At 38.1% G+C, this 26,168-nt stretch overlaps 1 protein-coding gene across 7 annotated transcripts in view; it reads left to right on the top strand.

Annotated features, from left to right (window-relative positions):
* Positions 1-26,168, top strand: part of CELF2 (CUGBP Elav-like family member 2) — a 619,768-nt gene that overhangs the window by 396,968 nt on the left and 196,632 nt on the right. For 6 of the 7 annotated variants that reach the window (XM_027838841.1, XM_027838842.1, XM_027838840.1 and 3 more), the window contains one exon: positions 24,146-24,342. In XM_027838841.1, the coding sequence (XP_027694642.1) occupies positions 24,146-24,342 (197 nt within the window). Of the gene's footprint in view, positions 1-23,831; positions 23,937-24,145; positions 24,343-26,168 lie in introns of those variants that run through there. The other variant, XM_027838843.1, reaches the window with a different exon arrangement.

The raw sequence follows: 26,168 nt of genomic DNA, 5'->3' as shown, positions 1-26,168 counted from the left end.
TTGAATGGAGAATTTTTAAAATGATGAAAAAATTATCATTACATCCTGATTTTAAAAGAAAAGAGTTGTTTTCATCATGATAGAAGGAGTATTTTCATTTAGTGTGGTATAAATTCCCGCTAGGGGTGTTCTTGGTGGTTCATGTGGAAGGAAAATTAAAAATGCATTTTTATGAGCAGTTTAGTAGTTATTCCTACATTGGACTATCATAAAATTGCTAAGCAAAGTCCTCTTAGGGTTTATACACAGGTAGGGGATTCCTTTTATTACAAGTAGGAGAAAGAAAGGAAGGATTTTCTCCCTTCAGAGAGCCATGGATCATACTAAATTTGTGGAGTTAGGAAGTAAGTTTTAGGCTGGGGTGACTAAGTTTTTTGGTGGATCCCCTTGAAAGCCTGGGGAAGGGTATAGAATCCTTTTTAGAATAATGTTTTTAAATGTATAAAGTACTTAGAATTACAAATGAATTTTTGTGGAAACAGTTATCAAAGTATTTTTCTAAAAACTAACTCACCTGTACTTCAGGTTAAAAACTCCTAGATTAGTCAGTCAAGCATTTATCAAGTCAACACACATTGACCAGGGGTCCCTTTAAATGTATTACTCAAATAGTTTAATGTAACAGGTGCAAAATTATCCATGTTAAATCGAATAGATTCTATAGCCATCCAAATTGCCATGAACAATTTCTCATTTTGTGTTAGCTCAGGAAACAATGTTTAAAAGTGGACTTTTTTTGCTCTGAAGGTCTTAGTTTAGTAAAGAAGAGGATTTAGTTGAGGCGTCCTTTCTAAATTGGTATAAGAAAGTTCTTGATGTTAGATTCCAACTTTGGGATTATGGAAGACTATATTCTCCTCTATCAATTCAAATGAACAATAATCACATTGAGACTTTTCAGCAAGTTTTTAACAACAACAGCAACAACAAAAGAATCATAAACTATAATATGTTGTTTAAATTTTACCAGAGGTAGCTCATGCAATCATTTACACGGGATGGGGCAGAGGGAATTGTTTTTGCTGACTGACCCAGAATAGGCAAAGTATAAATATTAAAAGGGAATTTTGCCCAATATGCTTCCTTTTCCTGTCTTTAGCCAACAGGGACCAGGGCTGTAAATAATTTAAGCTGAGACTCAAAGAAATCAGCCAGTAGATAGATACGAATTTTAATAAAAGTCAAGAAGAGTTGGCACCTTGGTAAAAAAGACACACCCATCAGATTTAGGACCTACACAGCACTATGTCTCTTCTAACTCCAGAGAGTCATGGCTTCATAAAATTATCATCTTTATTTACATTTTGGGGCCATTTATAGTGGTTTAAATAATGTATTATTTCATATATATGCCTCTATAATTTATTTCATCATTATTCTCTGCCTGGATTTCTTATGTTTTTCTTCAAAGCCAGATGAGATGTACCTTACCATCCAACTTGGGTTATTTTGTTGCTGATTATTTTTGTTTTTGAAAGAAAGATGATAAAATGGAGTTGGGTTGTTTGGTTTTTTGGGGGTTTAGGTTAGGTTTTTTGTGGTCCTTCACAGCAAGTGCATCCTTCACAGAAATTGTCAGACCTGTTTTGAGAGAGTCTGACTAGCCTGAAAATACTTGTCAATAATACCCTGTTAGCAAATTAAAAATTACTTTAGTAAATCTCAACATCATAGGTTCACAGGTGAACTGCCTCCCAGCTGGAACCCATTTATCATGATTGTCTGTGTGGGCATGAGACAAAGTAGCCTTCTACTGAGTTATACCCCAGCCTTGCTACCCCCTCTAAATTATTAAGACAAATAATAACAAGAAATTAATGTATCTGCTGATATTCTGTTTTTGTTCACACACACACACACACACACCCCCACACACCCCTCTGAACTTATGGATGCCTAAGCTTGTAACACTTAAGGTAGACCTTCTCTCCTCTCCCATATTCCCTATCTCTCAAATCCTTTTCTGTTTCTGTAAACATAAAGCTCCTAAATGTCCTGTGGACAAAGGAGTTGAGATTTTTAGAGGAGCATCAGAGAAATGATGGCTTTGCACTTCATGGTTATGGCTTCAGGATCCATCTAGTAATTGTATCATTTCTTCGTCTTCTCATGCTCTTCACTCCCTTCTCTCTGGCTTCTCAAGTTCCCTGTATGTGTCTTGGTTGGAACATGGCCATATTGTCTGTCCATAGAGATCACAAGTTATTTTGGCTACTAATAAAATTTCACTGCTAAACACAGATAAGTTGTTCCCAGAAAATGTATGTAGATAGGGATATATAATTAGACAGTTACCTCATCAGCTTAAATTCTTCCCTTATACAAACATTTACTATGACCTAATGCATTAATTTGTGTTCAAATAAGATTGCTCAAATCAGAGGAAAAAAATGAGTTTTTTTGAGGGGATGAGGGAGTTAGTGTCACTTTACTCTCGTAAAGTTTTTGGTTTTAAATCTTTGCTTGGAGGTCATAGTAGTACTGATGTGTCAGTGTTTCTTGTGGTTATTGGTGTGTCAAATTATCGTTGTCCTTCCACAGCCAGTCCTAGGGAAAAATCCAGATTAATTACAATTATCAAGGTAAATGTACATTTGTGGGTAGGATCACAAATAAACACACATTTTGTTTTGGTTCAAAACCTTTATTGAGTTACTGGTTGCCAATATTGCAATACTATTCCCTACGTAGAACACGTTTCCATAGCTGTGTAAACATGAAGTCTGTCTTCCCAAATCCTCATGGAAACATGAATGCATTACAAATAACTACAGAAAGGGGATTCCTTTATAGCTGATGATCGTGATGACTTCCAGATTAATGACAGTTCTTCAGATTTTTATTTTATATTTTTGTCTTTAACATTTTTAAAAACATAATAATGCTATTTATTATACTTTGGATGAAGTCTGTTAGCTGGTATATTCATAGTAGCCCTCATCTATCCTTTCCTTTGGATATGAGAAATTTGAGCTACCTTAGATGAGTCAGGTCTTTCAACATTTTATTTTTCTGAATCTGTATGCAGCAGATTGCCCAGACCTCATTCTTAAATTCACTTTTTGAGGATAGTTCCTGGCATAAATTATCCCTTATTTCCTTTCTAAATGCAGACTTCCTTTTCCATTTTTCAGCAGATACTGTCATAGAATTATAAAATTGCAGAGTTAGCAGGAAGCTCAGAGATGATCTAGGCTGAGCTCCTACCCCAAGCTCAACCCCACCACATGAATTAGCTCTCAAGCATTTCCAACAAGTGATCCTACAACCGCATCAACACTTCTATCACTAGGGGAATCCATTACCTCTTGGGGCAATCTATTACATTTTTGGACAGATTTCATTGTTAGGAAGTATTTCATTTATTTTGAGTTTAACCTCCCCATTCTCCCCCCCCAAAACCAAACTCCACATATTAGTGCTAGTTCCCTGCTGGGACAAGAAAAATAGTCTAATATCTCTTACACGAGGATGTGTATGTATAAAACATTTTCCATATGTCAATTTAAGAGACTAAGGTTAAGTTGTTCCTTTTAGGTCTGTTGTTTTAAAATTGAAAAACTGTAACATTTTCTTAGCATTATTTCGAGTGGAAAAGTTTTGGGGTAACTTTTTAATTTCAACATTGCCTTTGCTTTCTATCCCCAGCCCCCATACCTCTGCAGTGTCCCTGGGCAGGTCAATTAACCTCTGCCTGCCTCAGTTTCCTCATCTGTGAAATGGGAATGATAAGAGCATCTACTTCACAGAGTTGTTGTGAGGATTAAATGAGATGATATATGTATAATGCTTTGCAAAATATAAAGCACTATGTAAGTGCTAGCTATTATCATTGTTATTATTATTATTAGTGAGAATTGTAAAACAAGGCCATAAACATAAAAGTCTGAATATCACAGAGAATTCCATCTATAAAACTGAAAGTAAAACCAATTGGCAATGTCTTAACCTGAGGGAAAGGAGCCAAAAATAAGCCAGCAGTGCAACAGAGTGGCAAGAAAACTCTTGAGAGGACATAGGCAGTATTGCTAATATGTGAAGATTTTTGTTACAAGCATGTTCTATTTCTTTCCATTTGTTTCTGTGACTGAGTTTTTGTCTTTACTGTGCATGAAGTGAGATTTTGGGACCTTCATTTCCAATTGAAAATATTGCCAATCCCAAGTTCCAGATCACAAATTAAATTATTAAAATTAAACCCAGCGACTTCCTGTGTAATCCCTAGGTTCAAGTTATCACTTTAGGCCAATTAAAAATTTAAATTGCTTGTGCCTTGGGTTTTTTTTTTTAAGTGCTTATGCTGTTTTTTTCTTCTTCTGTTCTGTCTCTATAGCTGAGTAAAAAAGGACAAAAATACTAAAGCGTATGGGGAACAAGTAAAATTAGTGGAGGGATTACTTATGAAATCAGAGACTGATTTGAATGGATCGATACCTTTGTAGATATCCTGTTTTTTCTGTATTTTCTGATGCTGCATCCTGTCACAGGAGCAGCTAGGTGGCACAGTGTATAGAACACTGAGCTTGGAATCAGGAAGACTCATCTTCTTGAGTTCAAATCCAGCCTCAGACACTTATAGCTATGTGACCCTGGGTAAGTCACTTAACCCTGTTTGCCTCAGTTTCCTCATCTGTAAAATGAGATGAAGAAGGAAATGGCAAACCACTCCAAATAGGGTCATGAAGATTCACAAATCATGTGAGTAGAATGCCCCTCTCAACACCCCCGTTCCCCTAGGCCTACCTTTCCTTCAAGATCCAGCTCTGTTGACACCTCCTCCGTGAAGTTTTCACTGCTTCCCTCAGTCAGAAATGATGTTTCCTTCCTCCGACCTTAACTACCCGCTTTGTGCCTATTTTATGTACTTATAGGCCCACCTGGTTTTGTTTATTTATTTGAAGTACCGCAAATGTGTGTATGTGTGTGTGTTGGGGGGGTAACTCTCCTACACACGCATACACACACACCTACCCATTGGTCAGCACTAAGTTGTAAATTCCAGGAGGTATAGGAGGCAGTTCTTAATTTTCTATCTCCACCAGTACCAATATAATACTTATACATGGAAGGTGCTTAATAAACTATTAATAAACTTAATAAATAAGCTTAATAAACTTAAACTATGGATTGGTCAATAAATACTTAACAAATGCTTGTTATTTATGGGTAGTATGAATACAAAGATCTTAGATTCCACTAGAGGAAAACTGTGTGTACACACATTAAATATAAAATATATACTGAGTAATGAAGAGGACATTCTTTCTCCCACTGTGGGCAATTTCAATGGCTGTCCCCCATGCCTGGAATGCAGTCCCTCCTCGTCTCTGCCTCCTGGCTTCCTTCGAGTCTCAGCTAAAACTCACCTTCTACAGGAACTCTAATTCCAGCATCCCTTACTGTTAGGGCCTTCCCTCTATTGATTTTCCCCCAATTTATCTCGTTTATAGTCCAATCGTACTTAGCTGTTTGCATGTTTTCTCCTCCATTCGGCTAGGAAATGCTTGAGAGCAGAGATTATTTTTTAACTTTATTTGTTTCTCAAGCACTTAGCAATAGTGCCTGACACACACAGTAGGTACTTAATAAATGCTTATTGACTAATTGACCGATAGGGGAAACAGTAGTTTTAGCACAATCTTGGATCACATATAATTTCTATAACATCTGTGCCATCAGTTGTATGAATTCTCTGTCTTGGTCTTGGTTCAACCAGGATTTTTTTTAAATTATCTAATATATGCATTATGTAATTAGAGATTATGCATAATATATCCATATAAATAGTGTAAACATATATATTGGAGATACAAACGAAAAACTAGACAGCTCCTGTCTTTGAGTTTAGATTCTACTGTATGTGTACAACATGTACACAGATAGGTAAATACAAAGTATATTGAATATAAAATATATACAAATTATATGGGGGTACGGTGGCAGAGAGCTAACTGGGAGGTTGGGAAAAGCTTCATGGAGTAGATGGCCCTAGAACTGGGCCTTGAAACTGGATAGAGATTCCAATGGGCAGAGGTCATAGGATTGATCATAGCTTTAGAGCCAGAAGGAACCTTAGAGGTTGTGTAGTTCAAGCCCCCTCCTTTTACAGATGAATAAACTGAGGCCAGGAAGATTGATAACTTGAAGAGGGTTAAGATTCCAGATCTAGGCAAGCTGAGTTCGTCTGGGCTCAGGTCCTCTGCTGCTCCAATCTCTCAGCTGAATTGCTTTCTACTGTCCCAGCTAAATTACCCTTTACTCTCATGTGCCAGTAGGCTCTTTGGGTCATTTTCTGATTTCTGCTGTCATCTGCTGGAGTTCAAACTGCCAGGCAACCTCTCCCTGAAGGAAGAGGGCTGTTTCTCAGCCATAACAGAAGTCTATATAGTTATACCCAGGAAGATTTTTTTTAAACAAGAAGCTTATCATTTCTACTTCATTTCTACTGTGTTGTCTTAGGTTTTCTAACCCCCAGTCTTCTCCCTGTCACAACTAAACAGGGTCCTATAGTCATCCCTTCAAAAGAAGCCGGACCTGGATGGGAGGGAGGAACAATAAACATTGCTAATGGACTGACTGAGGAAATATCTATGAATTGCTAGGTAGAAAGAAAAAAAAGTATTGTGTGTGTTATCTTCCAAGAGGCTTTTGTTTTCCGATATTATCATCCCTATAAATTGCCAGTGGTCTCAAGGCCACACACAACAAAAGCTAAAAGTCTTGTCAATCTCTAATGAATGCTGTTCATATAAAAAAGCACATTTTCCTTTTCTATCTCTTTTTGAAAAATCCCTCCTTGACCTATTCATGATTCTACATTCAATTTGTGTCTTTATATTTGTGTAACACTATAGAATGCATTACTTACCTGAATAATTGAAGCATCTGGGATTGAGCTAGTATAAATATTATGTCCCAGATTACAACCCCTCTATAATTTAAAAGATGTCTTCTAGAGTTGCTGTGGCCTTCAGTTGCATAACCTCTGGACAATTTAGTCAGGTGAATGTTTGAATGACTTACATAGAGCAAATAACTACCAGGGTTAGGGAACTCATCCTTGCTCAACACATTTTTACCTTCATAGGACTTTCCAGAAATTATATTTGAAGAGCATACTCTTCAAAAGTCAAGATCACTTAGACAAGACAGCAAGGCACAGACTTCAATGTAGATATCATTCATACTTCTTAACTTCTTAAGTTGCCAGCTCCCACCTCCACCCCTACCCCTTTGACTCTTAGTTTCTTTGTGACTGTTTCGGTGGAATATATATATATATATATATATGACTGTGAGATTACGCTCAGAAGTGTTAAAGGGTTTACCAATTCTATTCAACAGTTTTATTATGTGCTTTCTGTGCTGAAAAGTACACTCTACTAATTAATGGGAGTGATACAAGTCCCCTCCATTCATGAACTTAGAATTTTGTAGGGGAAGAAGTGACACATATACTCCATAACTATAATAAAAATAGCACGTGGAGAGTTCATAAGGGGTGGCATAGAGCAAGGTATGAAGACAGAATATGACCCACAAATCTGAAAAGACTAGGAGGGAAAGGATTCAGTTAGATAAGCTTTGGTCTTATGGTGAAGTTTGCCTGGTACTATTTATTCCTCTGAAACTAGTCTCCTTTAGCCAGACTTAGATAATATTAAGTGGCTAATTTCAAGAAACTGCAACACATTTTAAGAAAGTAAGTTCTATAGATATGTCACTGTGCTAAAGGGGAAAAAAAAGGTATTGGTGTCTCACATATAGGAGGCATGACATAAATGTTAGTTGAATTCCCTTATGGGGTAACAATTCATCTCAGTACGGTTCTATTAATATTTTAGAGTGGGTGCTTAAGTTTTCCAAAAAGAAATCTAAAAATTTCATTTGGGCAAAGTTAGGTCGCATAATAGATAGACAGCACTGGACCTGGAATAAGGAAAACTTGAGTTCCAATCTGGCCTTAGATACTTACTAGCTATTCGGTCACTTAACCTCATTTGTCTCAGTTTCCTCATCTGTAAAATGGGGCTAATAATAGCACCTAGCTCCCAGAGTTGTTGTGAAGATTAAATGAGATAATAATTGTAAAGTGCTTAAGACAGTGCCTGGCACATAATAAGCACTATATAAATGCCAAACATCTCCAGTAGCTCTGCCAAGAAAACCCCAAATGAGATCACAGAGTCAGACACAACTGAAAATGACTAAACAACAAAAAAGTTAGCTGCCATCCTCCTCCTCTTCCTCATTATTATTAATTTAAAGTGTTAGATTTTCATCATATTTCAATAGGTCTAGAGAGGTCTTTCTCTCCTCTCTCCTTCTCCTTCTCTCTTTCTCTCCCTCCTCCCTTTCCTCTCTCTCCTTCCTCTCTCCCCTGCTAGTTAGTGTGCCTGCTTCAATTCCCTGCCATCAATGCTCCATTCCAATCCATCCTCTAATCAGCCACTAAAGTGATTTTCCTAAAACACAGGTCTGATCATGTCACACACACCCCCTTCCATACACACAATAAACTCCATGGAATCCCATCTGCTTCTAGGATCAAATGCAAAATTCTGTGTCTGGCATTCAAAGTTCTTCATAACCCACCCCCCTCCTATCTTTTCAGTCTTTTTACACCTTACTCCCCAACACACAATCATTAATACAGTGACACTGGCTTCCTGGCTATTCTACAAACAAGACACCTCATCTCTCAGACCCAGGCATTTTCTTTGGCTACCCCCCGTGTTTGTTACACTCTGCTTTCTCCTCTTTGACTACTAACCTCCCTGGCTTCTCTAAGTCCCAACTAAGATCTCACCTTCTACAGGCAGCCTTCCCCAACCACGCTTAATCCCAGTGCCTTCCCTCTGTTAATTATTTCCTATTTAGGATATCCTCTGCATAGTTTGCTTTGGAAATATTTGTTTGCACGTTGTCTCTCTCCCCTCCCTCCCCCGTTAGATTGTAAGTTCCATGAAGGCAGGGACTATCTCATGCTTCTTTTTTTGCATCCCCAGCACTCAGCACAGCACTGGGCACATAGTAGGTGCTTAATAAATGTTATTAATTGATTGCCTTCCCCCCTTTTTTCTTTATTTTTAAAATATAGGTAGGTGGCTATTTAATTTTTAATATTCTCTTGCAGTTTTTTGACAGGTTATACATATGCTAATAGAAATAAGCTTATTATTTGAAGCACAGAGCTGCTTGTCAATGAAGCTTCATTAACACCGTTATCACTGCCTGACATTTATCTTATAATTTTCTAGAGCTGACTGTTGTGTCTCCATGGAAACCCAAATTGCAATTGAAACAAGTAGATAATAAAGGCATCCTCTGAGATTGACAGCATGCAAAGCCTGGTTACATTTGTGTATAGTCCCTTAGATAGCTACAACTAGTGAGAAGCTGACTCCTTTTCTGGGTTTCTTATCCATTCCTTGTCACCCTGTATTGACTAGCTGCTTATATGGCAAATTTGCCATAAAATCTCTGATTCTAGTCTTTGTAATTAGGTCCCTGATTTTTATCGGAGTCATCTCAAGATGTTATAGAAGACTAAATACAAAATTCACCATGATTCTATTTGGATAAAGAAGGAAATTCTTATGTGGCAATTATGACATAAATTTGATCAGTCCTTGAACTAAGAGCCTGTGGAAGTTGAGCAGTTGGGTTTTTTTTTGGTTTTTTTTGGTTTTGTTTTTTTTTTGGCAACTCCATCCCTATACTACTGTTTTTCCCTTTATATCTAAGGACCTGTGCTCTTTTAAGTTCATGACTCTAAATCAATTTGGATGGTGCCTCAAAGCATAGAGTCATGAAACTGGAGTGGGTCCAGAGTGAATTAATCTGAAATTAATTTGATTCTGAAAGGCTCCATCTGGCTGTGTTTGGGAAAGGCAGTTAGACAGATATATAAACAAACGATCATCTGTATTCAGTGTGCCAGATGTAGTGTCAAAAAATGAAGAAATGGCTTTAAAAAAATCAGCTAAGGGAGATTTTTGGTATAATGATATTCGGGCTCTTAGACTAACAGCCATTATAATTTAGTGCATGATCCTATTTTTGTTCTTATTTGTTTGGAGGAGTTGTCTGATAGAGTTCTTTGAAAAGTAAGCAAATTGAATGTCAAAGCCTGTTTTAATATTGATGATTTTCGATGGTAACTGAAATTGATGATTTACTAAGAGTATTTAGTTCTATGAACTTTAGTTTCAAAATGTTTATTTGGTTTTGATTCCCTTTTTGGAAATAATTTAAGGATTTTTAAACCACATTCATGAAACGACCATTCATGATTCCAAAGTACTGATGCTAAAGAATGTTACCCATCTCCTGACAAAGAGGTGATGGCTCAGTATACAGAATGGGACATGCATGGCCAATGTGGAAATTTGTTTTGCTTGACTATGTATATTTATTATAATGGTTCTGTCTTTATTTTTTTTTCAGTAGGGGAGGAGGAAGGGAGAGAAAAATAAATGCTTGTTAAATGGCGGGGGAAGGGAGGAGGGAAGAAATCAACTTAAAAAAACTAGCACAGGAAAATCACACATTGGTTTTTGCTACTTTGGCGTGTTGTTTTGTACCATAGAACACTTATATTTTGAATCTCATAAGTACAAGTATGAATGATGAGCTGATAATTGTATTCATGCAGGAGAGAATGTGTATGTAAGATGCTCTAAAACCAGCCTGACAATAATTATTCGACCTAAGAGATGGGTGTCTTCTTGCAAATTTTTTTTTACGAATTTGCTTTGATATTAAGAATTGTGAACGTGGAATTATGAATAATGCAGTGTTTATAGGAGGATGTCGTTAGGGCCTGCTCCTGTAGAACTTCATATTCCTTTTTTTATTGTGACTAGAGAGCAGCCGGAAAGTTCATATTATGATTACAAAACAATTTAATTTATTATCTTATTTTCTGCATTTTAGGGCCCACCACGCTTCCTACCCCACCCCTAAGTCAAAATAACCATATTGCCTGACATCTTGAATTGAAAGTATTAAATTATTCATTTTGATTTGTGGTATCTCATTTTACCTTGATTTTTTTTTTAAATTAAAGTATTAATGGACGAACTTAGCTGAATAGGTTATGTTGAAGATTCTGATGAGTCTCTCTAAAGTTACCAACAAGGACGTATCCTCCTGAATTTTTGACACATGTTTTATTATACCCTCAGCTATCCCTAACCATAGAGGAAAGATCCATTCTGGATAATCAAGTTGAGCTAGGATTTTGGAACTAACACTTTTAAAAATTAATTTTTTGGTTGGAAATCTTTGTATAATATATCCAGTGAGGAAGCATGGTGGAGTGGATGAAGAGGCAGCCTCAAAGTGAGGAAAACCTGGATTTAAGATCTTCCTCCGACCCACATTAGTAGCATGATACCCCAACAAGTCATTTAACCCTTCAGTGTTCCTGAGTGCAGCCTAAACCAGGTTAAAATATAATTGGGAAATATTTAATTTTATTAAATTCTATTAAATAAAAATACAACAAAACATAGAAATGTTACATTAAGTCAATACATGGCCAGCAGGGATCCTTATGTACAGATTGATGTCTCTGCTTCTATTTGAGTTTGACACTAGTGCTTTGGGCTGCTTTTTAAGATTAAGGTACAGAAGAGGTGAAGACCTGCAGTGATAGAGGGCATTACCTCATCTGGAGGTTCCCTATAGTAATGAAACCCTGGATCCAGTCCCTATCTTAATCCCTATCAGACCATACCCTCTCTCCTGAAACATAATATGGTAAATATAATTGAATTTGTTATTCTGAAAGGTGATGATATTATCTTGTTCTTGCATTGCTTCCACTTGCCCAAATTGAAACCCTTAAGAATCACCTTGTCTGAAAAAATTATCACCTAGTGGTCTGCCTTCTGCTGATGATTGCGGAGCATAATTTAGCTTATTTTTTTTTCTTGATGACTCAGTAATAATACTAACCAAATCACATAATGAATATCATTTTTAGTACAGTGAGGCCCTTAAGGTCCAAAGAGCTTGCTGGTTTTCTTAGACTGACCTTAACATTAGTTTGCCTTCCCTGGTCATACATCAGTTGATAGAGAGCCAGGGATGATGGACGAGAAATGGGACAGGTGATAATGAGAAGCTGAACCAGAATTACATTTTGCTGCAGATCAGTGTCATCCATATATACACAAGTAATCAAGAATTGACTAATTCAAAGACTGTCTGGGTCTAAATTATAGAGAACTTGTTATTAACTAAAACCAAACAAGTTATCAGAAAGGTTGACCTTCAGGGGTAAAATTATAGACCATGATCACCAACTTTAAACCGAGGCCTCCTTCTTGGTTTTTGTGTCATGCATCAATCAATACACATTTATCAAATCCCCACTATGCGGCAGGCATTGTGTTGGGGCTGGATACAAATATCCATGCCCTGATGGTACTTACATTTTATTGAGAGGAACAAGGCATATGCATTTAAGTAAATACAAAGTAAACCGCAAGTATGCTATGAAGGCACATTGTGAAGGGAGATAGGGAAGAATTGTGTCTGGGCAGGAGGAGCAGGAGTCATGTAGGAGGTGACACTTGAGCTTAACTTTGATGAGAACTAGGGATTCCAAAGAGGCAGCTAGGTGCCTCAGTGAATAGAATACTGGACCTGGAGTCAAGAAGATCTGAGTTCAAATCCAGTCACAGGTGCTTACTAGATGCGTGACCCTGGGCAAGTCAGTTAACCTTTGTTTGCCTTAATCCCCTGGAGAAGGAAATGGAAAACCACTCCTTTATCTTTGCCCAGAAAACCCCATGGCCAGCATTGGCATGCTATGGGCCACAGGGTCACAAAGAGTTAGACATAACTAAATAATTGAATAAAAACAAGGAGATTCCAAGAGGCGTAGGTGAGGAAAGGGAACATTCCAGATATGAGGGTAAGGAGGCTGCCTGTGCAATTGCATCATATTCAGGGACAGTTTGACTTGAATGTAGAGTGTATGAAGGGAAGCAATAGATGATTGGAACTGTTGAAGCCAGACCACGAATGGCTTTAAAAGCCAAAAAAAGAAGATGATATTTTATCTTCAAGGCAATAGATAGCAAGGGGAGTGACATCCGACCTATGCTTTAAGCAGCTGTGTGGGAAATCGATTGGAGAAGAGAAAGACTTCAGGCAGAGACTAGGTAAGCTGCTGTGGTTGTCCAGCTAGGAGGTGCTAAGAATCTGAATTTGGATAGCGTTCCTTTGAGTGGAAAGAAAAGGCACAAGAGTTGGCAACTTTTTGGATACGATGGATGAGGTAGAGCAAAGAGTCAAAGATGAATGGATATATGTTCCAGGTTTTGCTCTCTGCTAAAAGGAAAAGCTAATAAGACATGACTCAATCATCTTTTACTGGCAGGTAGCATGTATCTTTTTCTATTTTAAAATTCAGTTTATTTTTATAAATATTGACAATGTCTCCATCCCACAGCCCCTCAATTGAACTATTTAAAAAAAAACCAAAATAGCAATTATGTATAGCAAATACACATAGTCCCACAAAACAAACTCCAACATTGGCCGTGTCCTAAACTGAATGGTAGCAAGTATCTTCTCTTTCTTCTGTAAATCTTTCCCCACTCTACCCTTACTCTGCATATATTCAGGCATTAGTAACATTCTCCCCTTAATAATTCAGTTAATACTTATTGACTGACTGAACATGTAGTATGGTATACAGAGGTATCAAACTCAAGGACAAGCAGCTGGCAAAACTCTTGTATGTGGCCTGAATCAGAGTTAAATTATAATAACTGGGAAATGCAGAACAAAATAAATTAAGATACGATAAAAAAGAGATAATGATAATATGGTTTTCTGAGTCAATATGAGGCTGTTGGGATGTGGTTACATTTGAGTTTGACACCACTGGTATAATAGAGTTCTGGGCTAGAATTAGGAAAGCCTGTGTTCAAGTCCTGCCTCTCACACTTTGGGGGCTCTCAGACCGTGACCAGTCACTTAGCTTTTTCTAAGACTGTTTTGTACAATAATAACTGCAATGTCTACATCAAAGGATAGTCATGAAGTGCAAATGAGATGCTGAACACCACAAACCTATATATACATATATACATACATTCACACACACACACACACACACACACATATATACACACATATATACACACACATGAGACTTAAGCAGAAGGCAGGAAGACCAATTAGAATGATGTTGGAGATTAAAGTGGTGCAAATAAAATAGAGAAGAAAACATAAATAGGAGAGACATCTTGAAGGAGGAATTTATAGGACTTGGTTACTGATTGGATATAAGAAGAAAGAAAAGACTCAGTCAAAATAATAGTTGTTAGTTGATTACATTCTATGTGTTGTGGTAGGTTTTATGAGGCACAGAAGTAGTAAAAGTGAAAAGTACAGAAGGCCAAGGTCAGCCTTGGGGAACATTGCAAGTCTGGACACCAAAAAAAAGATAGATCCTATAAAGGACTTAGAAAAGTAATCTCTGCCTCTCTGGACTTTAGTTTCCTCATCTATAAAAAGAGGTGGCAATAAAAGATCTCAAAGATCCCATCTAGCTCTAAATCTTATGATTTAAGAGTTTTTAGAAAAGAGATCCAGAGTAGCCCAGTCATGGAAGTCTGCCTACAAGACAAAGAGACGAATTTAGTGATATAAAGAAGATTTAGTCACAGAGCTACTCACAAGTAGAATTGCCTCAACAATTGGAGCTAGAGATAGTGGATATCTCCTCATTGGAGGTCTTCAAGGAAAGCTACATGACCAAATTACAAGGTATGTTGGAGAGGGGAATCTCATTCATGAGTGGATTGGACTCAGTGGACACTGAGAGGTCTCTTCCCCAAGAAATTGGGCAACCTTAATTCTCTAACATGTTTTGATTACTATGTAGTGGTCATTGATGTCCCTCCTGACTCTAAGCTTCTGTTATGTCAAAGGCTTCATAGAAGTCAAGAGGAATGAGGATCACGTGGACTGTTAGGTTGGTCTAGGAAACGATCACTTTTAATCTTTGTTTGAGAAACTGTAGTACAATGATGATGTTGTAAAGCATATCATAAAGAATTGGGTGGGAGATAAGTAGAGAGGAAGTAATAGCAATTTTTTTTAGAATGCATGAATTAATGAATGAATTTAAAAAGCATTTATTAAACATTTATTTTATGTTGGGCACTATGCCAAGTACTAGGAATACAAACACCAAAGTGAAATAGTCCTGCCTTCAAGAAGCTCATATCCTGATGAGGAATTAACACACAGAGATAAGATGGTAGTTACAGGGGGTAGTATAGTCATTTGAAAATATCTCCACAACAGGGAGATTTTGAATGAAGGCATCCAAGGGCAGGAAAAGAGTGAAGAAATTAGAAAAGGGAATAGTTACAGGAGTACAATCCCAGAGGAGGAGAGATGGAATTGGATCAAGAGAACAGCATGAGAGGTGAGCTGTAAAAAGTAGATCCATACATTAACAGAACTAGAAATGGCACCTTTCAACTACAACAACATGAAAAAAATGGAACCTTGGAGAGATTTGACAACTTTTCTAAAGCCATTGCCTTGGTTAGACATAGAACTGAACATCAAACTCAGGTTTCCTCCTTTAGTCCAGGGCTCATTCCAAGGCTCTGTGCTGCCTTCCTAAAGAGCATGCACTAAAAGATCTTCTTGGGTTTCTATCATCAGGGAGGTAAATTAACCAGTTATGCCTCAAATAAGGCAGATTTTCCAACATGGCAGGATTATTAAGGTAAAAGAGAGGTAGGTCATCACATCTGCTCTACCTTGTCTCCCTTCTGTCCTCTGGAGTGTGCTGTTTCTTAAACTGCATCCTATGTGACTCACCAGTAACCACAGGATCTCCCAACACAGGCATCTTTTATGGAAGAATGGTATTGTTGGGGAATAGTTTCCTTAACTCCAAGGGGGAAAAAAAAATAACCTTTTGACTGCTTTGAATCATTTCTTTAAACATCTTAGAGTGGAATAGTAGGAGCCCAGAGGTTTCTGTGGCTTACTGTCACTTTGACACTCAGTTTATTCTTTAAAAGCCTCTCACCAAAAATTGACTGCAGGAAGTATGGCCTAGTAAAGTATATTGGATACTGGATCCACTGCTACAAGCTGTGTGAATTGCCAGAAATCTTTTAACCTCCCTGCTTGGGCTGAGAAAGAACCAGAAATGGATTTGGATCACCTCAGAGAAAGATGCTTGTGAAAACACAATATATTGTAGTGTTATGGGGAAACTAGGTGGTGCAGTGCATGGAGAGGCCTGGGTCAGGAGTCAAGAAGTTCTTTATTCAGTCATTTTTTTTGTTGTGTCCGACTCTCTGTGACCCCATTTCGGGTTTTCTTGGCAGAGATACTGGAGTAGTTTGCCATTTCCTTCTCCAGCTCATTTTACAGATGAGGAACCTAAGGACAACAGGGTTAAGTGACTTGCCCAGGATCACACAACTAGTAAGTGTCTGAGACCAGATTTGAACTCGGGAAGGTGAGTCTTCCTGACTGCATGCCCTCCAGCACTCTCTCCACTGTGCCTCCTAGTAGCTCAGGAATCAGGACCTGAGTTCAAAGAGGGCCTCAGGCATTTACTAGCTATGTGACCCTGGGCAAGTCACTCTGTTTGCTTCAGTTTCCTCAACTGTAAAATGAGGATAATGATAGCCTCTACCTCCCATGGTGGTTTGAGGATCAAATGAGATATTTGTAAAGCACATAGCATGGTGCCTGGAACATGGTATACACTCCAGAAATGTTACTTACCATCATCATTATTATTATTATTTATACTGCTGTCCATTTGATAAAGCTATTTTAAAATGAGTGAATGATTACAAAAGCATTTATAGAACATCTACTGTGTGTCAGATGCTATTAGGTGTAGGAGATACAATACAAAAGTATTCTTGTCGTTGTCCTCATTAGATTGTAAACTGCTTACAAGCAGGGATTATAATGCAGCACATTGTAGAGAGCTTGAAATTTTGCACCAGAGTAGCTCACACAACTTTTCAGACATACAGCTAAATCCTGGTAACAAGTTAGTTATTTTTAGTTATTATAGCTTGACCATTTGGGGAAATTGACCATTAACTTCCTTCAGGCCATTTAGATTCGATTTAATTGTCTTTTGGAGAAGAGCTTATCTACTAGGAAAATCTGTTAGTGCTCTCCCCAATTACTTTAAATTTAACAATGTTATGGATATGTGTGTGTGCGAGTATTTTCTTGTCTCCCCCATTAGATGGTGAAATCCTCAAGAGCAGGTGCTGTTTGTCTTTTGCCCTTCTTTGGATCATCACCACTTAGCACAATGCCTGACAATGACAGATGTTTAATAAATAGAAGTTCTCTAACTGCACTTAGTTGTAATACCTATTGGTATTACTATATGTTTGAGTAAAATTTTAATAATGATGTACTCTAACGCTACCCATAAGGAAAGAGGCAGAGAATGATTTTCTCTATTTTATTAGTAAGGGAATTGAGCGTTAAGTTGACCAAAGTAACAATTACTCAGTAGTTCAGATAGGATTAAGAACTTAGTTTTCTCAGTCCATTGTCAAAAGATAGTCTCTCAGGTCATCACCAAAGACACAGTGGGCCTGTTTGAAGATTTTGCTTCCTTATAGCTTGAAGATGTTGCTAAAAGTTCATCAACAATTTGAGAGATTTTTGTTACAGGATTTGGAGAGGAAATGCAATTTATGGAATATTGGGTTTGAAGTTTGGATACAAGATGATGGGCCTAACTTAAATTAAAAGATATTATACTTTGCTTAGAATTAGTTAATAAGCTTTTTGAAGCAAAGGGGCACTTAGCACTCTTCTTTTGTATACTATAAATTTAGGATATTTGTTGATTAATATGTGAAAGAGAGATTTAAAAATTTAGAGTGAGTCAGGTCTCAATTTCTATTCCTTCCTTTAATTTTTTAAGAAATATAAGCAAATCCTACTGAGGCTGTGCTAGAAAAAGCATAGTGTCCAAAAATAGGAAAGTAATAGTCTCACTGTATTTATCAGACTGAATCTGGATTATTTTATTCAGTTTTGGGCGTCACAATTTGGAAAGACTTGGATAAGCTTGAAAGTTTCCAGAGGAAGGGAACCCAGAGGACATAGGGCCTTGGTCTCACTCAATATGAGGACTGGTGAAGGAACTATAAGGTGTTTAGCTTAGAGAAGAAAAAAAGGGTATTGGGCAGGAAATGATAGCTGTGTTCAAACATTTGACTATATGAAAGAGAGATTATACTTGTTCTCCCTGGCTCCATAGGGCAAAACTGGGAGTGATAGATAGGAATTGCAAAAAGGCAAGTTTAGACTTGATATAAAGGAAAACTGGCAAACAATTAGAGCTTTCCAAATGTGAAATGGAGTGCCTTAAGAGGCAGTGAGTTCCCCATCTTTTGAGGTCTAGCCTAGCTGACCACTAGTTTGGATATGTTTTCCTGTTCAGGTATGAGATAGATTAGACAGCCTCGAAGGTCCCTTCCAACTGTGAGATTTTATAATATCTACAATTAATAGTCTACTTTGGTACTTTTTTATCCATTTTTTTTACCAATCTGAAAACTGAGGCACAGAAAGGATAAATAATGTGCCAAAGAACACAGTAAATTAAATCAATCATGTAGCTAGGAATGCAATCCATATTCTCTAACATGGTTGTTATATTCACTGAGCTATACTGACTTCTGCTAATACAGACTGGGAATATTAGCAACATTTGTAAGATAGAGTTGGAAAGGACCTGAGTGGCCATCTAGTTCAATCCAAGCACGAAAGGAATCTCCACAGTAATATTCCAGAGAAGTGGTTACCCAGCCTCTGCTTGAAGATCTCCGAGGAGGGGGACCCCCAACTCTCAAAATACAACCGGGCTTCTTAATGCAGCAGTTTGAGAAGGAAGAAGGGAACTTTGCTGGTGCCTCCAAGTTGAATCCTAATAGTTTAATCCAGTTCTTAAACAAACAGGAAGATTAAGAAGTAGGGACAGTGGAGGATGTGTTAATATTCATAATTGCTGTCCCCACCCTATTTGCTGTCAGCAACCATCCAAGCCTTTCACCGGATTTCTTTATACTTCCCCCTTATGTAGCTTAATCTGCAAAAAGTTTCTATGACAACCAAACAAAAACGGTTTCTTTAGATACTATCATAGAAACATAAGTGATATTAAAAAATTATTCTGGTCTCTGTTGAGAAACTGGCCTGTCAGCTAAATGAAAGGATGGGACAGTGGTCAGGTTATTAGAAAGAACATTTGCACAAACTGAAAGAGATGCTCTGACCACAAACATAAATAGCTCACCCCTCCCACACATTTATAGCAGTTAATATATGCCCTTGAGCAGTTCTCCACAATGTAGAGGACACTCAGCCATCTATTAAGCCTATGGACTTGGTCACCTGTGGCCTGATGGCCCAAATTGTACATGGAGAAAGAGTCACATTGTGGGACCCATGCAGCTTGACAGATGACCCATATTCTGTCATGAATGAATCATCTCATCTAAACTATACTTCTTGGAATCAAAATCTCATAGTCAGTAGGAAGAGATTAGCTCTCATGCCTGGAATGCATTCATTCCCTCCCAACCAGCTCCTGAAGTGTCTCAAGCATATCCATGAGACATGCAAAAGCTAAACCATTGAGGGGGTAAGTGACTAGCCTAGTGCCACAAGCCAACCAGGTGGACAGATATAAGGCTGACTTCCAAGATGATGATTGTTGATCTAGTTTCTTCTACATTCAACCAATATCAAGTGAGAAAATACTTAAGCCAGTGTCTGTGCTTAAAGGAATAAGGTTGTCTTTTTGTTTCTGAATTTCTATACTTCCTGCACTTGCAAGTGACAGTGACATGCTTTGGGGCTCTCTGGGACAGTAATTTAAACTCTCTTTTTCTCTGTCTCTATGGATTATCAGCCTCAAAGGGATCCCATGGGAACACCAGTTGGTTTTTGGCAAAAAGTAAACAAAATCCACCCTAAGAAACCTATTGTATTATTGAGAAAATTCAAACAGGAAAGTATAGATGGACCTCTGGGTCCCTGTTGCTTAAACAAGAAACCTCATAATTTAGAAATGTACATTGGCAAGTTAAATACCTTCATGCAAAGCATATTCATTGAATTGGATTCTAAGAGGTCGTGGGGTGCTAGAAATGGATAATAATACAGCCTTATCTTCCCATCTGTAGTCAAGAATTCAAGTTGTCATATATTTATGAAGAGATAGCCTCTTCAGCTTTATGTACAAGTGGACTAATTTGTCTTTCTCACTCTACTACAAGGAACATGCCTTAATTGGGCATGCTCAGAAGTGTTGCAACTGACAGAGACAAGAAGCAAGACGTGTGTTAGTCTCCACTAGAACCGGGCACACACCCAGACTAAAGTTTGGCATTGGAAGGAGAAAGAAGCATAGGTGAAAGACATTCAGGAGTAAAGGATCAATCCACAAGTTTTTATTAAGTGCCTGCTATATGCTAGGTCCTAGGGACACAAATGCTAGGGATGGGGACATTGACATAGAGGACTTCTGGGTGGGGAAACTCCCTCTACCAATGCAAGTTGGTACCTTCTCTGAAACTCATAATTTTAGAGATCTGCCTAGAGCACTGAAAAATTGAGTGATTTGCTCAGGATCTATACATAGCCAGCATGATTCATAGACAGGATTTGAACCTAAGTCTTCCTGGCTTCAAAGCCAGCTCTTCACTAAGAACAAAATAAAATCTCCAAATCTATGCTCTCAAGAAATTAACATTTTCTCAGGAATCTTGAAAACTATGGTGAGAGTTGTGTTTTGATTTAGGGAACAAGTGGAAATGATTTGAGCTGGATGAGGAAGGGGCTGACAACCATATAATATCATACCTATTGGGTCCTAAAAGATTAAAACCTCGCTATTCTTTAGCCCAGCCCCCCTCATTTTATTGATAAAGAAACTGAGACCCAAGGAGAAGAAGCATAGAGACTTTCCTAACTCCCATTTGGCTAGTTAATAGCAAATCAAGGATTAGAACCCAAACCCAGTGCTGTTGAATCTCTGTGACACCATCAAACATTCAGTCAGTTTATTGTAGGCCATACCATGGCCCACGGCCCTTAGAAACTGACCCCAGCTTTCCTAAAATTTACAAACATAAATAGTAATTCTGAAGTTTAACCAACTTGTTTTTGTTCCTCTCCTACAATTCTGCAGCTTCTGTGTGAATTTTGTACCCTTTGAGAAAGTAAAAATATCATCTATTAGACACTGGGGGCCATTGGCTTTAGAATCTGAAATTTAGATACAAACTATAGAAGTAATAACAATATTCAGACATGATTGAAACAGGCAGCAGTCGATTCCTGCCTCTCTGAGGTGGTCAGTTTTAATTATACTCTGCGAAAAGAAGATGTAAAGCCGAATTATTCTGTCCTCGCTTTCTGTAGAAGCTGAGAACTGGGGCAAAGCCTTCCCCTTTTTTGATGGGCTGTTGTCAACTGCAGTAACCACAAGACCTTTCCTGTCCCAGAAATAAGTCTTGCCTCACTTTCAACCTGCTACAGACATGTTGAAACTCTGTATTGCTGAGGGAGTTTTTGTGTGCTTTCCCCACACACATACAACTGAAGCCATAATTTCAACTTTCTTAAAATGTTCATTAAATTCTCAAAGAATTTGTTGAAAATAGGGTAAACACATAAGCAAACAAAAATATTAAACAGTTTTAGTGTAAACATAACATTTTATTCAAGCCATTGAAAGGTTTTATAGTTTGTATTTTATACATTATTTCCTTTTTAAAAAACTAAAATTGATTGAAGCAAGTGATGAATCTTCTGAAATTATGATGAAAACAGAATTGTTTCAAAGAAATCAGAGAGGGAAATAATAGAAAGGAGAGATAGGAGAAAAATAAAAAGTTAAATGTTGGTCCTAGTGAGAATTTTTTTTTATCTTCGTATAAATTTTAAAATTTCTCTTTCCCCAAAACAGTTTCTTTTTAGTTAGTAGGACACAGAGAAGCATAGAATCTTATGGTTTAGAGGTGAAGGGGTCTTAGAGATCATTTAATCCATGGTTTCTTAACCCTTTTTGTGTCATAGATTCTGTTTGCCTGTCTAGTGAAACCTATGTTTCACCAGAAACCTAAATGAAAACTTCTTAGAATAATATTTCTTTTTAAATTTTCAAAAATTCATAATTGAAGGAAATATTAAATTTCAGTTACAAAGGGGAAAATAAATATGTTTTCCACCCCAGTGCATGGACCTTCTAAAATCTATCCATAGACTCCCAAGAGATCCATGGACCCTAGACTAAGAATCCTTGAATTAATCCCATCCCCTCATCTGAAAATGAGGAAACTGAAGCTCAGAGAGATTGAGTGAATTACCCAAAGTCACACAGTCACTAAGTAAAACTATATTTGAACCCAGATCTTCTAGCATCTTCCATTACAAGCTCACCAGATTTTCAGCACACTTTTACCAAATAAATCTTTATTTTATTAAGGGAATGTTTTCCCTTGAATATCAAATAATAACCTGAAGGCAAAAGTGAAATTCCACATGCTTTATAATGTTTAATTTTTAAACAAACATGTATAATTGCTTTAGCTTTTTTCTGGTCATTTTGCCCCTTGTAATGGAGGTTGCGGTGTTTAAAGGGTAGCCGTGCAGTATCTTACATGTATTTAAATAAGAATAAGACAGGTTTCTGCCATGAAGATCTTACAGCCTGAGAATCCAAACTAAGCACAGTAGTACAAATGAGCAGGCAGCAGGGCTAAATTCAGCAGCTGTCTGCTTCATAGAACAGGTGGGCTTTGGGATTATATTTGAAGGAGAGGAGAGGGAAGGTGCTGATCTGTGTAACACATGCTTTCTTTGCTGATCACATCTTAAATAGGAATGATAAGAGTAAACAACTGAAAATTACTTTCAGTTGCTTGACGGTACCATGAATTTCAGGCTCTGAACCCCTATTAGCACTTTCAAAATTTGAGCTTTGAAAAAAGATATTTAGGAAAATTGTTATCTTCTTGTGTCAGCCCCCAAACATTTATGGGATGTCCTAAGAATAAAATGTAGAATTTTTCTATCCAATACCCCACCTCTCCCAAACAAAACAAAACAACAAAAACTTGTGATTGTTTAGAACTCAAGTACAACATCTGGAAATCAGATACAGGGAACAATTTATGGAGTGTGGAAGATGTGAAATATTCAGTGCCCTTTACAGGGAACTCAACTTTCTAAAGCTTAATGGTCCCCCCCCTTTTTTTCCAGCACAAAGCAGGCAATTCTGAGATTGCCTTTGCCTTTCTGAATTGTGCTTTGTGCCCTAGCGCCAGGAACAATGCGCTTTTTAAAAACTGGAGCCCCCTTCCCACCCCTTTCACGTTCCCATTCCTTTTTATAAAGCATGAGCAGCCAATCAGCTGCCACCAGCCGCATAGTTGGAGTGTTTTCCATTCTGAGCAGCGATGCACTAATTTGATGCACCCGCGGATGCTTCACACAATCTGCAAATTCATCACTAGCATCTTGCATTCCTCATCTGACAGATTGCCAAGTGTTTCCTTTTTTGTGGGACTTTATTATTACCAAAAAAAATATAATAAAATAAAATAAATACTACCAGAAAGACAGCTCAACTCCTGTCGTCTTTCTCCTCCAACCGCCCCCACCCCACCTTTGGCTCCCATTGCTCGTTTGGGGTTGATGCCTGGCTGTTCTCTTGATGGCAGCCATGCAAAAAGACCTCCCCTTAACTTGAAACCATCTCTTCTTCAGCCTTTGCTTGCAAGATGTGAAAACCCTGGCTGATAGCTTGCCGTTCTCAGCCCTTTGCTCAGGCGATGATACTAAACAGCAGCCCGCAGTGCAAACCTTCACCCATGAGCAATGTAATTGTGCTCTTGCTTTGTTTTAGTTGGTGAAATTTATACGACTCATTAGGCACTTTCCTCCCATTCCCCCCCCCCCGCCACCCGACTTCTTCTTCCCTTCCCCATCCTCTACCCCACCCCCTGCTTTTGATTCTTTTTTTTTTTCTTTCTTCCTGTCCCTCAACCATGCTCTCCTAACTCTGCCTTCTGGTTCGGTTTCTTGACAGTAACGGTACAGCTAACAAGATGAACGGCGCTTTGGATCACTCAGACCAACCGGACCCAGATGCCATTAAGATGTTTGTCGGACAGATCCCCCGGTCGTGGTCTGAGAAGGAGCTAAAAGAACTTTTTGAGCCTTACGGAGCTGTCTATCAAATTAATGTCCTCCGAGACCGGAGTCAGAACCCTCCCCAAAGTAAAGGTACAGTATCCAGTCCCTTTGGTGGATTTGCTTTCTATTTTAAGGATGCCTCTGCTTCTTCCTACGATCTCCTTAGGGGTTTGTATTTGAGATGCCTGGCTTTTTTTTTTTTTTTGAAAGATGCTAAACAATTTAGCAGCCCTGGGGGAAAAGAGCGCCTATTGAGCTGCTGTCTTCCTCTTCTCCTTTCTAGCATGCCATGTTAGAGGCTCTAGTCTCTGCTCACAGAGAAATCTTGGGCTCTGCCCAAGGTCATTCATGAGAGCCCGCCCCCCCTCCATGTTCCCATCCAAGGATGATTGAGTTGTGCCAGGATGAACAAACTGTTTCCCAGGATTATAAGGTGTCAAACACAACTTTACACTCTACCCTCCTGCCCTCCTTTCCACCTGCCCTCTTCCCCTTCCACCTCCCCCTCCCTCTCCCCCTCCCCCTGACACACACACACACCCATCCACCTCCAGTTTCCAGGTGGGAATAATCTAGCCTGCTGTAACTGGAGGAAGACAAAGTAAGGTACTTTGGGATCCCTCCAGGGGCAACATTCAGGAAATGGTGCCTTATGTCTAGATTCTTGATTTCTCTCTTGAGGTTACATTATAGCCCATAGACTAGTCTAAGAGTTGCCTCTCTAAGTGGTAATTTTTCTCCACCTTTTATTGCATGCACTTTCTATTTCCATCCCTATTTTAAGATTACTGCCTGTACAATTTTATTTCATACTTATTTTACTGGTGGAGATCTCAAAGCATCTTGAAAACAATAAGATACTAATGTATTAAGGTACCTTACTTTTAGGAGGTACATTAATTCTTTGGGGCTGACTCGCTATTTATTAAATGAACCATTTGTATTTGTAGTACCCCTGTGGCCCAAAATAATTAACCCATCTCCTAAAATGCAGCAGCTCCATAATCACTGGCAAGATTAGGCAGAGAATTTGGTGGGCCTACACTATTGCCTCCATTTTGCAGATGAGTGTGACTGAGGCCCAATGGGTTGCTTTTTTATGTCCTATGTGTATACTAGGAAAGTGTTTTGTAAAATTGTTGTAAATGGATCTTATTAAATTATAAAACTATCTATCTTCTTTGCATGTTGGTCTTTCTATTTCAGTTTTTTTTTCAATTTCTCTTTCTCAGTTCAGTGTTTCAGTCTCTTTATTTCTTCTTCTTGAACACATGAATCTAAATTTCGCTTTTACAGTATTATGCAAGTCACTCATCACATTTATTTGTTAAATTAAGGTTCATCTCAAAGCCTACCTATATTTGTAATTCTCCTTTTTGGTTATTGATTCCCATAGACTGCTGGTTAGTTTGTCGTTTTTAAGTACTTGGTCCACAAGGAAGATGTCTCTGGTGTGGTACATGTTGATAACTTTAGCCATGGTAGCTCCAAAATGTCTCCCTAACGCCAAGCCCAATTAGGGCTAAAACAGAATCCATGGTCTAACAGAACCTTGATCTATTCCAATTCAGAACTTCATTCACAGACTCACCATTTTGATTAGATTCTCCCAGTCATTCATTTAACAAGCATTTATCAAGCACTTAGCATGTGCCCTAGACTATGCTAGATGCAAATATAAAGAATGAAGTGAGCCCTATTTGCAAGAAGCTTACGTTCTATCCAAAACAGAAGCGAGAAGAATTGTCCCATAAAAAGCCAATTGATGCCGCTTTTCTTTGCCGAACTTTCTGTTAAATTCTCAGACTTATGTGTTTAGGTTGCACATTAATCCAACTTGTAGTAATATCATGGGATAGAAGTTACAGATTATTTCATTCAGGTTGAATAGGTCAGATCCCATTGGTAGGTTCTCT

The sequence above is a fragment of the Vombatus ursinus genome, unplaced genomic scaffold, assembly GCF_900497805.2.
Source record: "Vombatus ursinus unplaced genomic scaffold, bare-nosed wombat genome assembly UNPS02014830.1, whole genome shotgun sequence".
Lineage (NCBI taxonomy): Eukaryota > Metazoa > Chordata > Mammalia > Diprotodontia > Vombatidae > Vombatus > Vombatus ursinus.
The sequence above is the reverse complement of the archived record's forward strand: the minus strand, read 5'-3'. Positions and strand labels throughout refer to the sequence as shown.